General features: G+C 49.9%; 8 protein-coding genes across 8 annotated transcripts, besides 21 other annotated features; all 8 read left to right on the top strand.

Moving 5' to 3' along the window:
- Positions 1-20,278: part of a sequence feature (heterozygous, non-Esmeraldo-like haplotype) that runs on past both edges of the window.
- Positions 225-249: a microsatellite.
- Positions 311-341: a microsatellite.
- Tc00.1047053508543.170 (hypothetical protein, conserved) lies at positions 685-2,127 on the top strand (the record flags this gene model as incomplete). The annotated part of the gene is made up of 1 exon (XM_812257.1): positions 685-2,127. One exon carries the CDS (start codon positions 685-687, stop codon positions 2,125-2,127), a length of 1,443 nt encoding a protein of 480 aa, XP_817350.1.
- Positions 2,703-2,748: a microsatellite.
- Tc00.1047053508543.160 (hypothetical protein, conserved) lies at positions 2,769-5,591 on the top strand (the record flags this gene model as incomplete). The annotated part of the gene is made up of 1 exon (XM_812256.1): positions 2,769-5,591. The coding sequence occupies one exon, from the start codon at positions 2,769-2,771 to the stop codon at positions 5,589-5,591; it is 2,823 nt and encodes a 940-aa protein (XP_817349.1).
- Positions 5,599-5,658: a sequence feature (T-rich).
- Positions 5,901-5,941: a sequence feature (AT_rich).
- Positions 6,118-9,084, top strand: Tc00.1047053508543.150 (hypothetical protein, conserved; the record flags this gene model as incomplete). The annotated part of the gene is made up of 1 exon (XM_812255.1): positions 6,118-9,084. The coding sequence occupies one exon, from the start codon at positions 6,118-6,120 to the stop codon at positions 9,082-9,084; it is 2,967 nt and encodes a 988-aa protein (XP_817348.1).
- Positions 8,903-8,922: a microsatellite.
- Positions 9,116-9,166: a sequence feature (T-rich).
- Positions 9,629-9,669: a microsatellite.
- Positions 9,725-9,757: a microsatellite.
- Tc00.1047053508543.140 (electron transfer flavoprotein-ubiquinone oxidoreductase, putative) lies at positions 9,915-11,609 on the top strand (the record flags this gene model as incomplete). Its single annotated transcript, XM_812254.1, has 1 exon — positions 9,915-11,609. The coding sequence occupies one exon, from the start codon at positions 9,915-9,917 to the stop codon at positions 11,607-11,609; it is 1,695 nt and encodes a 564-aa protein (XP_817347.1).
- Positions 11,612-11,676: a sequence feature (A-rich).
- Positions 11,677-11,709: a microsatellite.
- Positions 11,710-11,733: a sequence feature (A-rich).
- Positions 11,818-11,860: a microsatellite.
- Positions 11,947-12,014: a sequence feature (A-rich).
- Positions 12,574-12,596: a microsatellite.
- On the top strand, positions 12,766-13,425 carry Tc00.1047053508543.129 (hypothetical protein, conserved; the record flags this gene model as incomplete). Its single annotated transcript, XM_812259.1, has 1 exon — positions 12,766-13,425. The coding sequence occupies one exon, from the start codon at positions 12,766-12,768 to the stop codon at positions 13,423-13,425; it is 660 nt and encodes a 219-aa protein (XP_817352.1).
- Tc00.1047053508543.120 (hypothetical protein, conserved) lies at positions 13,878-14,564 on the top strand (the record flags this gene model as incomplete). The annotated part of the gene is made up of 1 exon (XM_812253.1): positions 13,878-14,564. One exon carries the CDS (start codon positions 13,878-13,880, stop codon positions 14,562-14,564), a length of 687 nt encoding a protein of 228 aa, XP_817346.1.
- Tc00.1047053508543.110 (hypothetical protein, conserved) lies at positions 15,017-17,341 on the top strand (the record flags this gene model as incomplete). The annotated part of the gene is made up of 1 exon (XM_812252.1): positions 15,017-17,341. The coding sequence occupies one exon, from the start codon at positions 15,017-15,019 to the stop codon at positions 17,339-17,341; it is 2,325 nt and encodes a 774-aa protein (XP_817345.1).
- Positions 18,563-19,567, top strand: Tc00.1047053508543.100 (hypothetical protein, conserved; the record flags this gene model as incomplete). Its single annotated transcript, XM_812251.1, has 1 exon — positions 18,563-19,567. The coding sequence occupies one exon, from the start codon at positions 18,563-18,565 to the stop codon at positions 19,565-19,567; it is 1,005 nt and encodes a 334-aa protein (XP_817344.1).
- Positions 19,782-19,816: a microsatellite.
- Positions 19,891-19,911: a sequence feature (AT_rich).
- Positions 19,947-19,972: a microsatellite.
- Positions 20,094-20,122: a sequence feature (AT_rich).
- Positions 20,214-20,276: a sequence feature (T-rich).

Genomic DNA, 20,278 nt, shown 5'->3' with positions numbered 1-20,278 from the left:
CTTTACCTTCAATGTACATCTGCGCCCTATTTACACAGGGATGTTGAGAGGCAACAGTTTGGTACCCGCTTTTGGATGCATATTTACATGAATGTAAATAAACTTGTATATGTGGCTACATATGTATATTTAAATCCTTTTCTCACTCTCGCTTTCTTTATCCATACCTATATATACCTATATATGGCCGTATGCTTATGCATACGTATATTGATGGATAGTGGTATATATATATATATATATATATATTTCTGTGTTTTTTCTTTTGCCTTTTTTTTTTTAATTATTGCTATTCCTATTATTTTGGCTTTTGTTGTTGTTGTTGTTGTTTTGTGATTGTTTACACTCTGTTTTGTTTGGTGTGCATTTGTTTCTTTGCGTTGCTCTTTTGACTGTTGGGGGGTGGAGTGGAGTGGGGGGCCGCAGGACAGACGTCAGGAAAAAAGGAGGGGGAAAAGGGGAAATAGCGATAAAAATTGGAGGTGGTTAAACACACACACACAAAAAAAAAAAAAAAAAAAGGAGGGGGAACCGCGTGGTAAAAACTCTTTTTTTTTTTTTTTTGCTTTCTTTTGGCTCCTTTGGCTGAGCGCACAGAGGATTCGTGTGCACGAGTCGAGAAGGGGGAGGGGGAGAAGGCAGCGAAGCCGAAATTATTGGCGCGGAGGGCGAGCAGCGTTGAAAATGCCGTCGTCCTCGCAGATGAGGAAGGAGGAGGCGGAGCTCCGCAAGATAGCCAAGCAGTCGCGGCTTTCCCGCAAGGAGTCGGCGGCGAGAGAACGTCGACAAGAAAAGCGCATGAAGAACGCAACGGGGCCCACCACCAACACCACCCAAACTAGACGGAGGGGCGCCATTATTTTGCCTTCTGAAGTGGAGGAGATGCGACAGCGGATGCTCACGGATACCCCTTCTGCAACGTCGGGACGCGCGAAGCGCGGCAGCGTGAACGTGGGCGGGGATAAAAAAAAGGGAGTGAAGCGGCAACGCCCTTCTTCCGCCTCTCCAGCATCATCGGCATCGTCGAAGCACCCCCGTTTACAAGAACCACCGTATGGCATTGAGGTGCACTACAAGAAGGAACAAATTCTTGTGGATGTGAAACTGCACCATGTTCCCCCGGTACATGTGGATGTTAGCGAGACGACGGACGAGATGCTTGTTGTTGACACGAGTAAGCACACAAAGAAGTACCGACTGGAGCTTCCTATACCGGAAGGAATGCGCATTAGCTCCAATCAGGCGGAATACGAGTTTGATGTTAAAAATGGCGTACTAAATTGTGTGCTGCCCATCAAGGGTGAAATTCCTAATTCGCTGAAGGCAGAAAGGGAGAAGATACTGGAGAATATACGCAGGCAGAAGGCTCTGCGCTTTCGTATCAGCGAAGACGGAGAGCTGAAGGTACGTAGTCGAAGGGCCCTACTAGCAAAGAGCGAAGGGGCACAGGCGGCTCTAATGGAGGAGGAAAGGAAGAAAAAGACGCAGGCTCAACAGGAAGTTGTTGACGCCGAGGCTGGTGAAGATGAGGACAAAAATAAGGAGGAGACAGCGGCAGCAACCGACTCCAGTAAAAGGGAAGCGCAGGGAACAAAGACGCATCCGAAAAGGAAGAAGAATAATGCAACCGAGGAGGAAGAGCCGCCCAAGAAGCGCAGCAAGAAGGAGATCTCCTTAACTCCTCACGCCGGGGTGGAACGGACGCACGATTTTCACAAGGGCGGAAGCGACACAAGTGACCAGCCGGAACGGCAAACCCCACGACCGAATACAAAGAAGGCCGCTGGTAGCAGCGTGTTTGACGAGGAGCACAAGAAGGCGTTGGAAATTGCAAAGTCTGCCGAAAAGGCTGCGCAGATGACACTGCGGGAGAGAATAGCACACGCCAAGTTGTTGCAGAGAAAGATGCAGGAGCGTCTTTTGGTCCGCAGCTCCCGCCGCAAATTGCGGTCAGAGAGGACGCAGGAGTCCCTTTCCCGTATTCTAGAAGAGCAGAAGCGCCAACTCTTAGCACGAGCCGAGTTGAATGCCTCGATAGCAGCGTCGGAAAAGAAGACAGCAGCGGGCCGAAAGGAGAACGGAAAGACCGTCACCTTTGCAGTCGGGACGAAGGAAGCAGGGGAATAAACGAAGGAGTCAACAGTTGGAGGTGACTGCAGGGCGAGCGACAGTTCGTTAATTCCGGTGAAGCGGGCAACACCATTGATTTTACAATGTTGTATGCAAGTGTGTGTGTGTTTGTGTCTCTGTCCGTGGCCTTTAAAATACAATTTGCTTTTGCCTAAAATAAAAATAAAAGTAACGTGCACTAAGAGAGAGAAGAGGGAGAGGGTGAGACTGTGTGCACACATTCCCGTTTAATGGAATAATTAGAGACAACCAGAGTGGTGACAAAAAAAAGAGAATCGGAGAAGGACGGATGAGCGATGCACGGGCGCCCAGTGGACCGGGGATGAGAAAAACAGCAGGAAAAAAAAAAACGGAGTCAAAGAGAAGAGAGAGACTTTTATCAGCTTTTTTTTTTCCTTTTTTTTTACGTCTTCACTTGAGTGGTCACTCTGTGCCGTGGAACCATTCCATCAATCCTCCGAGTGTGCGCTCTGCGGATATTCTTGGAGGGTATTTGTTTCTGTTTGTCTGTTTGAGCCTGACGTGAGAAAATACTTGTTTTATTAGGTTAGACTATCGAATGATTTTTGAACTTTTCTTTTATTTTTGGATTTGCTTTTTTTTTTTTTTTTTTTTCTTCTCTATTGATCCTAGTGGCTATGCGGAGGACGAGGCGGCTTCTGTTCACTGGCACCACCGAGGTGTCTGCAGGGGCAGAGGAGACCACGACTCGCGGCGGGGGAATTCCTTTGGTCCACCCATGGGCGCCGTCCGACGCCGTCACCGCATTGCCGGAAGGGGGCAACAGGGACGATATGGACACGGCGCCACCGGTAAAGCGGCTAAAACTACCGGATAAAGTGCTGACACGCCTCGGAAAGACACCGCCCGCATCCGGTATGGGGAACGTTGAGGGGGACAGTGCGGCAAAAGGTGTCGCTGAGGTAATTCACTCGAAAAAGCTGGCTGCGGCAAAACATCACGCGTCAGCGTCGGATATTGAGGCAGGTGATGATTTGAGAGCGCTGGTTTCGGTGCGCCGAATTCCTCGACCTCAACCTCGACAAGGCGAGGGTCAGCAGCGAAGTGGAGAATTGAATCCACCAGCCGAGCATTTTGCCAATAGCAATGATGAATTTATTCGCTTTGCCGCTACAGGGCGGGCTGAAAACAGTGACTCTTCTTCTCTAATCTCATCTTGGTCGGATGAAAAATTACAGGATGATGACGGCAATGCGGATGCGCGTACGGAAAAGCAAAGGAGGGTGATCGATCGACACTTTGCCGGCTATGAGAGCGAAAACATTGAATCTCTTTCAGAAGAGGAAGAGGAAGAGGAGGAAGAAACCAGCGGGAGTGAGAGCTCTGAAAATGATGATGGAGGTGAAGATGATAAGGATAATAATGTTCCGCCCAAGAACGAAGGAGACCGAGCTGGATTTGGTCTTCTTGAACGCCGGCGTCATCAGCAAAGGGAACAACAATGGCAAAAAGGGAAAATGGGGGCGGTCAAGGATGAGGGTGGAGTGGATGCTGCGACCAACCACACTAGTGACCGCCGTTACCGCTACACTTCGATGTTCTTTGAGATGCACATTGCCCGAGAGGCCATGCGTCCATGCCACCACACACTTATGTGTCTGAGCGGGCCCGTCACTGTTCAGGGCCCTTGTGGCATCATTGGGTTTGGTATTGGTGAGGTTGCCGTTGGTGGTTTCTTTCTTGGAAAGAAACAAATTAATCTTTACAGTGAAGCCGATAGGGTTGTTTTGACGCCTGTGCAACGCCTAAAAAGCAAGAATGCGGGGTTGGAGTCTCTTCCGGTGCCAGTGCCATTCTCTTTCAAGGCAAAAAACGACCCGGTCACTGTCGTTCCTCCGACGATACGAGAAAGTTATGAGGATGCGGCGGACGATAATGACGTGGAGATTTTTGGCGCCATTGATTGGGTTTGGGTGGAGACAACGATTGGGTCTTGGCGGGGACGATTTGCGAACAAGATGCCAAGCATTGTGCTAGTTGTGCAGCCATATGACCCTTACGGTCTGCCCCCAACGCGCCGGCATCGTCTTAAAGGGAAGGGGAAGAAATTAACCGACGCTTTTATGGAAGTTCCACGCTTTGTTGCACGTGGAAATGATGTTGGTATTGATGCGGTCTTGTTACCGGAGGTAATTCCTGCCATTGTGAAGCAAGGCACCGGTGTGGTGGTTGTGTTGGGTTCACAGAACATCGGCAAGTCGACTCTTGCGCGGTTTATTGCAAATGCCCTATTTTCACAGCATGGTGTCTGCTACTGGCTTGATTTGGATCTCGGACAGCCGGAGTTTTCTCCCCCTGGGGTATTTTCTCTCTACTGCGTCCAACAACCTCTTCTTCGCCCACGTGACACAAGGAAGGTTAAACTTGTGAAGGGATTTTTCCTTGGCGGGTCACGTCCGCGCTGCCCAGTAGCGACAGCGATCGCCATTGAGCAGCTTTGTGCCATTGTTGGGCCACTGCAGCGACGATTTCCTGTCGTGGTGAACACACACGGTTGGGTGCTTAGCACGGGACGGCGCATGACGGTGGAGGCGATACGCCGCCTACAACCCAAGCACATTGTTCACTTGGTGAAGGAAGGGGAGACACGCTGGGCGCGCGACAGCGAGTTGCTCATGTGTCCTACCAAAGGCCTCAATTCGGAGGTTCTGCACAAAAGGTTTTTTGTGCGCCGTGCCGAGTTGGAAAACACGAAAAGGAAAGTGAACGACGTCATTGGGCGACTCCCGTACCCGCATTCCGTCATGAATAGACCGAAGTATGCTACTACCGCTGAGTGGTCTGGGAGAGTGCATACGGTAAACGTAACGCGGAGCGAGGGATCACTGCAGCAGGGTATACAGCCTAAAGCCTCTGCTATTCGTAGTGCCATTTGGCAGCAGCATTTGGCGCCCATATTCTGCTATTACGAGACCCTGGATGAGAAGCGGCGGAAGAATGGTGGGAACGAGTTGCAACTGACAGAAGCGGATGAGTCCACGACGTTGTTCAGGGGTCAACTGAGGCATTTTGAGTCGATTGTGCTTGCCGGCGTGGACGATGCCCGTGATATGACGGACGATATGGTGTGCGCGGCACTGGAGCACAGTGTTGTGGCGCTTTCGTTTTCCCTTGTCCCCTCTTCTTCACCTCTCGCGTGTGTTACCCAGCGGCAGGAGGCATCAAATGGACCGTTGGGAAATTACCGTAGTTTAATGGACATGCCCAAAGGGTTCTCTTTCTCGTGCTTTGGATTCGTGGAGAGCACCGAGGCGGAGATGCGCGTTTCAAAGGAGGTGAAGATACGCCTGCCGTACCACCGCGACGTTGTGCGCGGCATGTTGTCAAAAGAGGACGACACGAAGATGATTCGAGTCTCCCTCGCGTGCACACTGGCCGCTTGCACCGATACCGCGGCACTGGAGGCCTACTTTTACGGGGACGATGAAGGGGGAAAGTGAGGGCGTCAAAAGAAGAGAGAAGAAGAGGAAAAAAAAAGGAATAAAAAAAAAGTAAATGAATGAAAGAGGGAGGACCAGGGGCACACAAAAAACACAAAACAACAAGGATTCCTTAAAAGTCAACTTTTTTTTTCTCTTTCTTCTCTCGCGATTGGGAAGGAAAAAAAAAACGGAGTATGATACCGTTTCGATTAATAAAGGCTCATTGCGATAAACTCCCATCCCAACAAACACAACAAATACAACAGCGGCAAGCCAATACGTATGTTTGTGGTGTGCCTTGTGTTTTTATTTGGATGTCTTAAGATCTTTTTTTTTAATTGTTCTTAAAAAAAATTTTTTTTTTTTTTGCTTTTCTCCCCATCTATTCTTTTGTGTGCTACGTCCACTGCAAGGAAGGGGGGGAGGTTAGGTGCTTTTTCTTTCTTCTTGTTCAGCATTAGAAGGCTTTTTTTTTTTTGTCTCTGTGTGTGTGTGTTTTGCAGAACATTCCTGGCTTGTCGTAGCGACGGCATTTATTCTTTGCATGTCGGGACTGTTTCTGCCGCAACTGCGGCTCCTTCGGCCACAGGGGTCGGTGACGCCGGTATTTTTAGTATTAATAATTTCTTTGTTTTTTTTGCCCTCTACGGCCCTGTCCTCTTCTTCTTCTCCCTCCTCCTCCTCTGGTCCATCCTCGTCCGTGTCAACGGCCAGTGGTGATTCAGAGGAGGATCCACGAGATGCGGTGAAAACGGCCACAGAGAGGGCAGCATTACCCGTGAAGGAATATCCCGAACTGCAACGGGAGAATGAAATTTCCGCGGCGTCCGAGAAGTTAACTCAGTCGAAAAAAGACGCGTTAGGAATAAAGGAGGCTGACCGGAGTGTGGTTGAGCCATCCGATTCGCTTGCGCTCGCCCATGTGATGGAGGAGAAACAAGAGAAGAATCCCCTGCAGGCGTCGGAGGAAAAAAGGCATGAGAAACGCAGAAATGATGCGATGAGGGAATTTGCGTTGGTTGTACAACAGGAGGACGATGGTGTTATGCCAATCGTGAATGACGTGGATACGCTCACAACTTCAGTTTCTGCCGCGGAGTATAGTGTAAATGACCGTGACGTTGATGAAACGAACCATCATATGAATCGCGATAATGCGGTTGATGCGGCAGCCGAATTTGGTATCGAGGAAATTTATTCGAAAGAATTCCCTACAACCGAAACCGAGACGGAAGGGGCGGATGCGTACTCGTTTGTACCAAGCCAATTATCGAATGTGGAGCCGTCGGAGCTTTACCAAAATGTTGTGCGTTCCATCTACAACGGCAACCTTTCGTCTACTTTTGAGCTTATTAAGGAGGGAACCTTGCATGGTCACGGTCGTCTGCATTGGTTACTGGGTGTATTACACGCGAATGGAATTGGCGTTCCGCAATCGGATGCCAAGGCGGTCTTGCATTATACCTTTGCAGCGTTGGAGAAAGTATTTGAGGCTCACATGGCTCTTGGGCGGCGGTATACAGATGGACTGGGCGTCGCGAAGAGTTGCCAGGACGCATTGGAGCACTATCGCGAGGCCGCTGACGTCGTCGTTACGAATTATGAGGGCATGCCTAATCCCACAGAAAGGTTTTCCAGGCAATTCAGCGCGGACGCATTAAAACATGGCGGGCATTCTAATTCAAAGATGGTACAGATGCTGATGTTCCGAGCAGACGAGGGCTCCACGGACGCGATCATTTCCCTTGGCTACGCTTATTTTAAGGGAATTTATGGATTGCGTCGCAATTGGCATCAAGCACGCCTTTATTTCCTTGACGCCCTCGCCAAGGGTGATGTGGCGGCATACGGCGCATTGGGGAGACTGTACGCCACGGGCGACAGTACTGCAAATCCGGCAATTGGGCGAGATCTTGCAACCGCCGCGACTTATTTTTCCCAAGGAGCAGAGAAAAAGGACGCCGTCTCACTTAACGGCATGGGATACCTGCACGCGATCGGTTTCTTTAACGACGGGAACTCGTCAGCAGCGAAGGGGCGAAAACCGAATTTTGAGAAGGCGGCAAAGTTCTTTGCCGAGAGTGTTGACCGCGGAAGCGTGGAGGGAACGCACAACCTTGGGGTGCTGCTTCTGCACGGTCGTGGGGTGCCGTATGATCCAGCCGCCGCGATCAAGCAGTTTGGATTGGCAGCGATGCGAGGAAATGTTCTCTCCATTTGGCAACTCGCACGCCATGAGCAGAGAAAGGGAAACTGCGAACAGGCGATGCAATTATACAGTCGTGTGGCGGGGTTCGACTCTATTTTCGACCACAGCAACGAAGTGCCGTACTTTGCACTCAGCGATGGATCGTCGTCGTCGTCTTCGCTGTATTCGTCATCGTTTGCTTCAAGTGCAGATAACATTTTCCCGCAGCTTTTAGAAATGCTTGCAATGGCAGAGACCGGGCATGCCGCGTCTCGGTACCAGGTCGCGCAACTGTTGGATAAATTGCCCATCATTGAAGAGACAGACGATGAACTTGAGGACGGCGTCTTTGCAAAGAGTGGTCGCCCTCCTGAGCGCGCCTTGCGTATGGACGGTGGCGTCGTGTGGCTGCAGTGGTATCACAACTCCATGCGTCCCGTGCCCACTGGGGAAGCATCAATTATTCCACTTGCGGACGCACGACTTTTGTCGCAGAGAGAGGCGCTTAACATGTTGCGACTGCGAATGTACGGGTTGTCCGCTCTTTCTGGCAGTGCGGAGGCCAACTTGCGACTAGGAGATTTCTACTACTACGGTGAGAGCCAACTTGTTGGCGTAAGCATGTCGCGGGCGTTGCTGCATTACGAGGCTGCTGCGGCGAAACAAGACCCCAAGGCATATTTTAATTTGGGATTTATGTACCAATTAGGGCTTGGCGTTTCTGGCAGGGACCAAGTCTCCAGCGTCTCCGATGCCCTTTACCGCATCGTTACCAACACCTTACTAGAGGAGGAGACAGAAGGAGGAGGCAAAAGTGGAATTGAAGCCAATTTTAGCAGGACGACGAGTACGAAGAATATCAAGGACGCTCTTCTTGCGGAGGAGATGCGGCTGTACTTGGCAAAGCGGTATTACGACCGTGCCATGGAGTTTGGCTCAGGCGGGAGCGGCTACGCTGTGAAGCTGGCGTTAATGACCCTCAACCTCCAGTGGTGGTGGCTGTACTTTTCGCACCAGCAGTTCGGCTTTTCCTGGATGCTGCGGTTACCGATGCCGATGGCGCGTGGTGGCGGCGGGGGTGACGGTGGCAGTGGTGCGGAAAATGAAACTGAAAAAGCGTCAATGGCGCCGGAGCTTCATGAACAACAACAACAACAACAAAGAAAAAGACAGGAACATCAGGGGCCGAAGCAGCTGCTCTCCACTGGGTCAGAAACATTGCCTGATGTGGTGTCGCATGAGTGGCGGTGGGATGACTACACGTTTGCGGCCAGCGCAACAACTTTGTTTTTACTACTGCTACTACGCCACCATGTGGCGTGATTGAGCAGGTGGAGGGGAAACATACGAAGTGAAAAGAAAAGAAACAAAACAAAAAACAAAAAAAACAAAAAAACGAAAGAAAGTGGAATGCCGGAGGGAAAAAAAAAAAAAAGACAGGGATAGATAAAGAAAGAAGGAGAGGAGTGTACAGATGAAATAACATGCTGATTTTCTGCTTATAATGTACGTTCTTTTTTTTTTTTTTTTATTCTACTCGTGTTCTGTTATTTCAATAACACGGGGCATGTTTGAATGCCCGTGTTACTAGGGATATATATATATATATACATAAGGGTGCCTCTGTGTAAAGTTTGAGGAACGGCCGTGAGTGCGCATGCCCACTGATTTATCTCCTTCCCTCTTGTATCTCTTTAAGTTACTGTCCTTTTTTTGCTTGGCGTTTATTATTATTTTTAACGTGTTTGAGTACGCCTTTTTTTCGTTGGGCCGGGGAAATGAGGGATATGTAGGAATTACCCCTTCGTTTGAATTTTTTGTGCCCCCGCCACCGAGAAGATGAAGAGAGACAGAGAATAATAAATAAACACACACACACACACACACAAACAAACAAATAAACACACATGTATTGAACGAAATATTATTCATAAACGACACCAAAACAAACACCCACACCCACAAAAAAAAAAAAAAAAAAATAAAATAAAATAAATGTGCCTTTGTTTCTCTTTCTCTATGATTTTTATTTTCATTTTCACTTTTTACATCTTTTCCTATCTCTGCAGGAATCATTACCGCGAACATTCAGATTTGTCTAGGTGGATAGTACATTATTAATTAAATACACTGCCAGCGTACCATATTCATTCATGTTTCGTCGTTCCTGCCGCATTTTTTGCGCGCCTGTGGAACGGATGGTGGAGGAATTTGACGTTGTCATTGTGGGGGGTGGCCCCGCGGGATTATCTGCGGCCATCCGCCTGAAACAGCTTGCCGGCGATGCGAAGGACGACTTTCGGGTTGGACTCGTCGAGAAGGGAAGTGAGATTGGGGCGCACACGCTCTCTGGCGCCTGTATTGAGACACACTCGCTAGATGAGTTGTTACCGGACTGGCGCAAAGCCACAGATCTGCCGACAATGACAGCTGTCAAGAATGATGCATTATATCTTCTTCGGGATAAGGAGCGAAGCATGAAGTCGCCGTTGCTTCCGCCCACACTACACAATCGCCATTCCTACATTGTGTCTCTTGGTTCCGTGTGTAAATGGCTAGGCGAGCGGGCGACGGAGTTGGGTGTGGAGATATACCCAGGCTTTGCCGCAGCGCAGCCAGTGTATGACGGCAGTGGCGAGGCGCTAGAAGGGGTGCAGCTGAATGACGTTGGTATCAACAAGAGGGGTGAAAAAACACCCCAATACGAACCTGGCATGATCTTCAAGGCAAAGCAAACTATATTTGCCGAAGGATGCCGCGGATCCTGTACAAAGCAGCTAGAGAAAAAGTTTGGTCTCCGTGGTGAGGGAAATTTCCAGACATATGGGCTCGGCATCAAGGAAGTTTGGGAGGTGCCAGCGGAGGCGCATCGTCCTGGGACGGTGATGCACACCATTGGATGGCCCCTCACGGACAAGGGACATCACAACACATACGGTGGCTCCTTCATGTATCACTACGGCGATGGATTGATTTCACTTGGCTTCGTTATTGGTCTGGACTATAGCAACCCGCATATCCGACCGTACATGGAAATGCAGAAGTGGAAGACGCACAAGTTGATTTCGTCGCAACTGAAGGATGGAAAACCCCTGCTGTACGGCGCACGAACCCTTGTTGAGGGCGGTTACGTCTCTCTGCCCAAATTACACTTCCCCGGTGGCCTGCTCGTTGGTGACTGCGCCGGATTTTTGAACCTGCCGAAGATTAAAGGGACCCACACGGCAATGAAGTCTGGTATACTTGCAGCAGAGGCGGTATACGATGACGCCTTTGCTTCCGGAAAGGAAAAGCGGGATGGGGTGGAGTGCAGGAGCTACGACGATCGGTTCCGCAACAGTTGGCTGCACAAGGAACTTTACGCGGTGCGCAATGTGCGCCAGGTGTTTGCACGCAACTTCTTCCAGGGTGTTTTGTACACAGGGATCACAACAACGATCACGCGCGGCTGGGAGCCATGGACGCTTTCACATCACAAGCCGGACCACGAGGCCCTCAAAGTCGCCGCGGATTGTGAGCCAATCGAGTACCCGAAGCCTGACGGGAAACTCACCTTTGATCTTCTCACCAACCATAGCCGTAGCGGCACTGCGCACAACGCCGACCAACCGGCGCACCTCAAGCTGAAGGACTCTTCAGTGCCGGAAAAAGTCAATCTTGCTGTGTATGAGGGTCCTGAGGGGAAGTATTGTCCTGCAAAGGTGTACGAATTCGTGGATGGGAAATTAGTCATCAACGCACAGAACTGTCTGCACTGTAAGGCTTGTGATATCAAGGATCCCACGCAGAACATCAATTGGAGTGTGCCGGAGGGAGGTGGCGGTCCGAATTACAGTGCACAGATGTGAGGTTTTTTTCTTTTTTCCTTATTCCTTATTTATTTACTTATTAAATGCTTTCTGTTATATATGTTGTTGTGCGTGTGTGTGTGTGTGTGCGTGCGTGCGTCCTTTTTTTTTTTTTTTTTTTCTTGAACAACCGGTTGAGAGGTTTTTGGTGTGGGTATAATTTGATGTTGGACGCTTGCAATTGGCGTTACGAGGGGATGCTTCGGTCTTTTTTTTTTTTTTTTTCACTCTTTTTTTCTTTTTTTTTTTTTATCCCATTATTTGAACTTAGGTACAATGGATACCCATGTATCCTTATGTATATGAATTGGCACGGCTCCCTTACCGCGCATCGATGTTTTTTTTTTTTTTCTCTTTTGCTCTGTACTTATTTGCTTTTTTTATTTGTTTTTTTTTCTTTTTTTTGTGTTTTGTTGCGATTAAATATCTGTTTCTTTCTCCCTTCTTTCTTCCACGGACACACACACACGCATTTCCCTGTTTGTCCATGCCTGTGTGTATTGGGGGGGGTGGGGTGGGGGGGCGTGACCTTCGTTCCGGGCTCTTGAGTGTGTTGATGTACACGGCGCCTTTTTGGAAAGAAATCCGTAGTTGTGGCGGTAAATAAGTGGAGGAAAATGGAATTCCGAGGCGGGGGAGACCAAAGAACGCCACTTTGACGCCAAAACACGAACAACCAACACAAATAAACGGGGGTGAAAGGCAAAGCGGGGCGGTGGGAAGCCGAAGCCACATGGGACAGGCAGATATGTTGATTAGGCTTTTTTTTTTTCCCTCGTGTCTTCCAAGGCAATCATTTTTCCCACGTACTTCACGCATTCCAGAAAAGAAGGAGAAAAGAAGAATAAAAAAGGAAGAGAGTGATTCTGCGGCGTGACGGGCTGTCAAGCCCCACAGACGTCATCTATAACTTGTTTTCTGCGTGTGTGTGTTTTTTTTTGGTGTATTTTCTCCCCCCTCCCAAACACACACACACACACACACACATGCATATGTGCCGGCTGCACATCAACGCACATGTAACTCAATCTACTGCGGGCGGATGCGCGTCTGTGCGAGCCGCTCCCTTCTTTGTGTTGTTTGAAAAGCCCCTTCTTTTTTCCCTTGTTTCTTTGTTTGTCTCCACACTTGTCTTGGCAAAAGCAGGAGGGAAGAAATGTCACTTCACTGTTTCTTCGGTGTGGCTATGCGGCCTGACGGTGTGCCGGTAACTCCACCCATGCCGCCGAATAGTTCACTGGTGCTCTCACACTGTGCGCTGACATCTACCACCACAGGGCCCGTCACGCTGTACGTGCAGAGCCACGATCAACCCCATCGCTTTGCCGTTTGTACTCTGTCGCCAAAACACGACATCTACTACGTTCCGCTGCAGCTTGTCTTCACGCAGAAGGTGTCATTTATTTTAGTGGCGGCGGGGGAGAAGCGCCCAGATGACGGCAGCAAGCAGAAGGTCAGGAAAGATGGTAAGAATAGGAATGGCAAGAATGCGCACGACACACCGACGTCGCCGGAAAATGTGGTGCATCTGACGGGGTACTTTGAGAGTGACGAGGGCCATCTCGCTATGGCGAGTGACAACGACGACGAGGACGATGAGGATGATTTGACTGATTCCGAAGGTTGTGATGGCGATGTGAAGCGTGGGGCAGAGGCACGCGGTGCCTCTGGACGCAAACACGGGAAATTGGGGGGCGAGGGGCAACAAGCTCCACGAAACAGGAGGGACACATCGAAGACGACAAGCCTCGGCGGGGAGGGAAATAACGCTGGAAACAATCATGCGGGTGCACGCAAGAAGAGAAAGAGGGGGTAAAATAGAGAGAGCGAGACGGACACACACAAACGCACACACAAGGAAGTGCTGCGTAAAATGGCATCTGTCTCTGGCGGTGTTATCGCTTTTTCACGTTTAACCCGCGAAGAAGAACTGGAATAGGAGGGGAAAAATGAAAAAGTAAGTATGATTTTAAATAAAAACAAACAAATAAACGAACAAAAGCAGTAAGCGGCTGAATAACATCGTTGGGGGAGGAAAAAAAAATCAGCAGTTCTACATGTATTTATCTGATTTATTACAAACGCACAAAAGAACACACTCTCGCCCACTTTATGTGCTCTGCCTGTATATTTGATTCCCTTTTTTTTTTTTTTTTGCTGTGATTGCACTTATCTAGAAGCGCAAAGGGGACCGCACAAGCAACAAAGCCCACATATAAGAGGCAGAAGAGGGAGAGCACGAATTCAGGTGGGAGGAGGGAAGACTAGATGATGGTACGCCATGTTTTTGCAGAAGTGTTTGTGGCCTCTGTCCATGATGCTCTTGCCCGGTCTCAGGGCATTGGCGGAGATAAGGACGTGGTGAATGATCTTAAGCTTTCCCGCGTCACCAAAGATATTGCCACGCCGTCATTGTCATCATCAGCCGTAGTGCCACTGCCGTATCCCCTCGGCAGGAGCACCCTGCAGGTTACCGGCATGCATGTTTCTCTACAAGAGATGGAGAAAGGGGAGGGTCAAGGGACTGACACGGGTGACTTTGTTGTGTTGCTTCGTGCGCATGTTAAAGGGATGCTCGACATCGACGCGCGCGTTTTTACGGTGGCGGCGATGAAGTTCTGTGGCAACAACGGCACAGAGAGGGCCAGTTTGGACAAACGAGGTGCTATCGAGGACCGCCGTTATGCGGCGGGAAAGACAGCGGTCTTATCCGCACCAAAGACGTTGTCGGGGAAGTTACACCAGTTGCCACGCACCGGCTTTGCCCAACTTGACCTCCGTCTGCAGATGGAGGGGGTGAGTTTCTCCGTGCAGGTGCTCCCGGCGGGGCCGAGGTATTCACGATCGTCGACCTCCGTCAATTCGTCGTCGTCATTCAGAAACGGCAGCAGCGGAGGTGGCGGCTCTTTGAGGGTGAGGGTCGTGGGTGTGGTGTCACCGCTGCTGCTGTCATGAGCCGTTAGAGTGGCGGTTGGAGGGTGACTGGGTGGTGGCGAGGTGCCAATCGAATAAAATTGGGAAGAAAATGAGAAAAGGAACACAAAATGGGAAGTGAAGGGGGGTGATGAGCTGCAAAGTCACTCGTTTCCCTTCTCCTCACTTTTCTTATCCTTTCCAGGAATAAAGCAAAAAGAAAAACAAGAAGCATTTCTTTAAATGGTTGGATGTTTACTCTTGTGGCTATTAAACTAATAGCCACAGTCGGTTTCAAATACACATAAAAAGATACATACTGGACCATAAAAAATGCGTCGCGTAGAAATTTCTTTTTTATTTTTTCCTGATGACCATCACTGAAGGGAAACTTTAATAAAAGGAAAGAAACTTCCCAAAGGAAGGAGGGAAACAAGTTCAAAAAGACACATACATACATACGTACAGCGATTTATTGGGGTTTTAGCTCCGCGATGGAATCTTCTAATCAATCACGGAATACCCGCATCGTGGACTTGGGGCGCATGTCGCGCGAAGAAGTTATTGAAATAGCAAAGAAACAGGCACGAAGTATTCGTGAGAAGAGCACACGTATCAACACTCTCGAGGGACTGGTTGAGCAGCTCACTGGTCGACCAGCTTCGGAAGTTGGAGCAGCAGTTTTAAACTCAAGCTTGACTTCAGTAGGATCACTGCCACCGGTGCCATCCGAGCATCGTAGTGAATTGGCGCCGCAACAGAATATGGAGGAGGAGCGCATGGCATACGCCAAGGAAATAAGCCGCAACGAGGAAATCATCAGGGCCCTTCAAGCAGAGTTGGATGGAAAGACAGAAGAACTTACGGCCTTACAAGAAAAAGTAAATGCCTGGAAGGAGAAGGTAAAAATTGCATCATGCCGCGACCAGGAGATGATTGCTGAGCTGCAATCGCGATTAGAGCAGCAAGCCAATGCTGGCACCACCTCTTCTTTTTCTGTGGCAACGCCGGCAACGATTCCACCTGATGTATTGGAGAGAGCTGTGCGGGAGAAGCTCTCGTTATGGCAGGAACGCGTCAAAACAAAAATGCGGGAAGACATGGATCGCATCCGCCAGCTTGAAGAGAAACTGGAATCAACTCAGAAAGCACAAAAATTGGCAGCGGATGAAGAATTAACGGATAGAGGACAAAATGTAGAAATGCCACCATCTCTCGTACAGTGTCCCCCAAAACCAGATAGCGTTCCCAGATCCGAAGAATTAACTGAAGACGTGATAGAACAAGCAGTTCAGCAAAGAGTTGAACGATGGAAAGAACTTGTGAAAGAAACGATTCATAAAGACAAGAAATTAATTCAAGAACTGCAAGAGGAACTTCAAGCACTACGTTCCGCCTCGACAGAGAGTCATATATCTTTTGAAGCACCTACAGAGGTAGTAAATAGCATTGGCCGGGCCGCTGTAACAGAAGTGAAACAGCTTCAAAAAAACATGGCTTTTCAGGAAGCAAAGTACCAAAAACAAATGGCCACACTGACGCGGGAGGTGCAGCGGCTGGAGCGGGAGCTGGAGGTGGCTCGGCAGGAGCAGGAGCGAGCCGTTGGTGCCACGGAGGCCATGCAGCGCGACGCCGCACGGGAGAGAGACGAGGCCGTGGCCACACTGACGCGGGAGGTGCAGCGGCTGGAGCGGGAGCTGGAGGTGGCTCGGCAGGAGCAGGAGCGAGCCGTTGGTGCCACGGAGGCCATGCAGCGCGACGCCGCACGGGAGAGAGACGAGGCCGTGGCCACACTGACGCGGGAGGTGCAGCGGCTGGAGCGGGAGCTGGAGGAGGCTCGGCAGGAGCAGGAGCGAGCCGTTGGTGCCACGGAGGCCATGCAGCGCGACGCCGCACGGGAGAGAGACGAGGCCGTGGCCACACTGACGCGGGAGGTGCAGCGGCTGGAGCGGGAGCTGGAGGTGGCTCGGCAGGAGCAGGAGCGAGCCGTTGGTGCCACGGAGGCCATGCAGCGCGACGCCGCACGGGAGAGAGACGAGGCCGTGGCCACACTGACGCGGGAGGTGCAGCGGCTGGAGCGGGAGCTGGAGGAGGCTCGGCAGGAGCAGGAGCGAGCCGTTGGTGCCACGGAGGCCATGCAGCGCGACGCCGCACGGGAGAGAGACGAGGCCGTGGCCACACTGACGCGGGAGGTGCAGCGGCTGGAGCGGGAGCTGGAGGAGGCTCGGCAGGAGCAGGAGCGAGCCGTTGGTGCCACGGAGGCCATGCAGCGCGACGCCGCACGGGAGAGAGACGAGGCCGTGGCCACACTGACGCGGGAGGTGCAGCGGCTGGAGCGGGAGCTGGAGGAGGCTCGGCAGGAGCAGGAGCGAGCCGTTGGTGCCACGGAGGCCATGCAGCGCGACGCCGCACGGGAGAGAGACGAGGCCGTGGCCACACTGACGCGGGAGGTGCAGCGGCTGGAGCGGGAGCTGGAGGAGGCTCGGCGTGAAAGGGTGGTTGTGATTGGTGACAAGAATTGCCTTGCGTGTGTGTCAAAAGATGCCCGTATGGGTGAGTGGAAGAAAAGTGTTAAGTTAATTATTGAAAGGAGTGACGAGGAAAAAAAAATGTTAGCGTTGGAACTGGCTTCTTCGAAGGAAGGGGCGCATCGGGCGCAGTTGGAGTTTACCGAACGTGTTGAATTTTTGCGCTGCTCTATGTCTTCATTGCAGGCTGAATTGTTGCGCCTCGTGGAGGAAAGGAAGGTAATGACCGAGTCCCTTTCTCGATTGGAGGAGTTCAAGGCGATGGTTGTGCGAAAAATAATGGTGAAATAAGAGTGCTTGCTGTGATGATTATAAACTTGAAAGTGATTGATTAGAGGTGATTGATGATGTACTGTGTTTTGGTGCTCTCTACATGTAATTTTTATTGTTACACCGCACTGCGTTCCTTTGAAAACTTTTTCATTTTTGTTTATGCCATTTGTGTAGTTGTGTCTGCCACACCGAGAAAAAAGAGAAAGTAATGCTTAACACTTTGAGAATTTAAGGACATATTTATGAATACACAAGTTTTTTCGGACGCATCTCAAGCAGGGGTGCATCAATACCAAACATAAAATTGCCTTCATGGGCATCCTTGATTGGAATAACGATTGCCCAGGGTTTGCACATGGAAGAAGAGTGCCAAGAGATGGCCCACAAGCAGAACGCTGGCAGGCCGGTAGTTGTTAATGTTACGGGCTCCAAGGAGCGGTTTGGTCCATTATACAGGTGAACACTTCAGAAAATATTTGCTTTTGCCAACGAGGGTATGCCGCTGTACGAGAAATTGGAGAGGGCTGAGGGCATTGCCGTGAAGCCGTCGGACATTGTGCAGCAGGTGCGGGAGTACCACATCGCGGTGAGGAGCGTGAATGCCTTTCGGCGGGCCCGAATTGATCGTGAGATGCATATTGCTGTTTAAAAGGGTATTCATTGTGTTTTTCTGCAAATTGTCTCATAAATGTCTCTCTCTGTGTGTGTGTGTGTGAGAGAGGCAGTGATGGGAGAGCAAACAGTCGTGAGATTGGGGGAGTTTAGCAACACACTCACGCAGAGGATGAGAGGAGGGTAAGGCTGCGGTAAATGTATGCCTCCACTGCAACGGGGCGAAAGAATAAAATGCCTTGCCGGTGTTTGTGTGTGTGTGGGCGAAGCCGGATGGGATGCGACGTGAGTTGTGTGTTTACTGCTGACACTCATGCGCTGCCACTTCCTCCCTTCATCCTTTTGCCACTGATACTCCGCTGTCTGTGCATCTTCCTGTCTCTCCCACCACAATCCACACCCTCATATCTTTTCACCTTTCTGCTCCCCCCAAATAACACCCATCCGTAGAAGAACTTCACGTATCTCGGACTTGCGGCGAAGCGCCTGAAGGCAAAGACGCGAGAGGAAAACAAGCCAAAAACGCACGCTGCAAAGAAGAGAAACGCAAATTAGTAATAATACTAATAAAGAGAAGGAACAACAACAAAAAAAAGAAAAGGGATTTATTATAACTTTTGAATTGTGATGTTTCACGGCTTTCCGGATGTGCAGATAGCACCCCGTGACACGGTTATCAGCGAGGAGTTCCACTTGCATGATAAGGAGGGCCGCATGGGGACATTACTGCAGCCCATGGCACAGAGGATGCGCATCTCCTTTTCTGCATTGACATGTCTCGGTAGTTATGCGCAGAATGCCACGTGCCACTACGCCTTGTTTGGCCGGCTTTGCGGCGTGCAGCTCAATGAAACGATTGAGGTAACGAATGTGCTGCCCCCCGTCATCAACCCCCGACCTCCGGAGGACGAGACGCCTGAACAACGTGAGAAGCGTCTATTGGCACAGCAGCGGGAGGAGAGACAGATGTACGAGAGGATGGGGAAGATGTTTTTTAAGGAGGAGCTTGATAGCTACCACGTAGGTTACTTTGCAATCTGCAGTGCCTATACCAACGCCCCGTACTCTGTACGAACAGTGCAACAGCTGGCACAATTGGCGTTGGATGGCAACCCGAGCGTTCTCGTTGTGTACGATCCATTCCGCACGAGTCTGATGGGTAAACTGTACCTGCGCGCCTTTGTTCCCACGCGTGAGTACGTGGAATTTTACACAAGACTCACCGACAAACGTAACATCCTGCGGGAGAACCGCTTGATGCGGGAATGTAATGTCGGCAAGGGCGGTGTTCTGCGGGAGGTGAAGGTGGAGGTGGATGTGGACGAGTATCAACTTCTCTGCCTCAGTGGATTCAACGTTGCACCGCTTTCAAGCACCTGCAGAACGCTGCACTCTGAGGTTATGACCGACTACATGGCTGCTCTTATCGAGTCTGTGCGCCACAACGCAGATGAGCTTTCCCGTGGGCTTCACAGCGAGAGTTACTTCAGTCAGAAGGAGGAGAGTTACGGCCCGCTGGGTCAGCGCATCGACACACTGCTGAAGTTAATGCAGCTGCGCGAGCAGACACAGCATTTAGAGTCCCTCTGTGATGGAGTCCTCCTCAACACCTCGCTGCTGCGCGACCTGTAAACTCACTCCTTTCTTCCCACACAGAGATGGAGAGGGAAAGAAAAAGAAAAACGCAAAGAAAGAGAAGGTTCTCATTAGCAGCAGCAGCAACAACAACAAAAGCTACATTGGCAGCACAAATATACAGCGAGGGGAGGGCTCTCCAAAGCGATGCGGAGGAAGACTGGGAGGGGGGTGGAAAAGGCAGGAGACAACCACAAACGAGAAGGACTGGAAAAAAAAGAAAAGAAAAGAAGAGTAAAGGAGAGAGAGAGGGAGAGAGAAGGAACTGACGACACGTTGTTATTGTTAAAATAATGCTAAGATGAGAGAGAGAGAATATCTTTTTTTTTTTTTTTTTTTAACTTGAGATTGATGCGATAAACTCATTCTCTCTCACATATATATATATATATATATATACATCTAATTATACCCTTTTGTGTGACGACGTCATACATGTATGCGTTTATACGAGTGTTTGTGTTGTGTGCTTTTTTTTCTTTTTTATTTTGGTGCAGACGACATGTCTCTTCCTCTTTCCTTCTTTTTTTTAATTTTTTTCTTAATTTATTTCTCATTCATGCCATTTTGTTGCCATTACAACACCGCTTAGTACTTTACTTGAGGCATAAACCGGGGAAAAAAAAGTAGACGACAAAAACGTAAAACAAACAAAAAAAAAAAAAAGGAAAAAAAAAGAAAAGAAAAGAAAAAAGAACAATAAAAACG

The sequence above is a fragment of the Trypanosoma cruzi genome, genomic scaffold (genome assembly GCF_000209065.1).
Source record: "Trypanosoma cruzi strain CL Brener 1047053516903 genomic scaffold, whole genome shotgun sequence".
Taxonomy (NCBI): Eukaryota; Euglenozoa; class Kinetoplastea; order Trypanosomatida; family Trypanosomatidae; genus Trypanosoma; species Trypanosoma cruzi.
The sequence above is the reverse complement of the archived record's forward strand: the minus strand, read 5'-3'. Positions and strand labels throughout refer to the sequence as shown.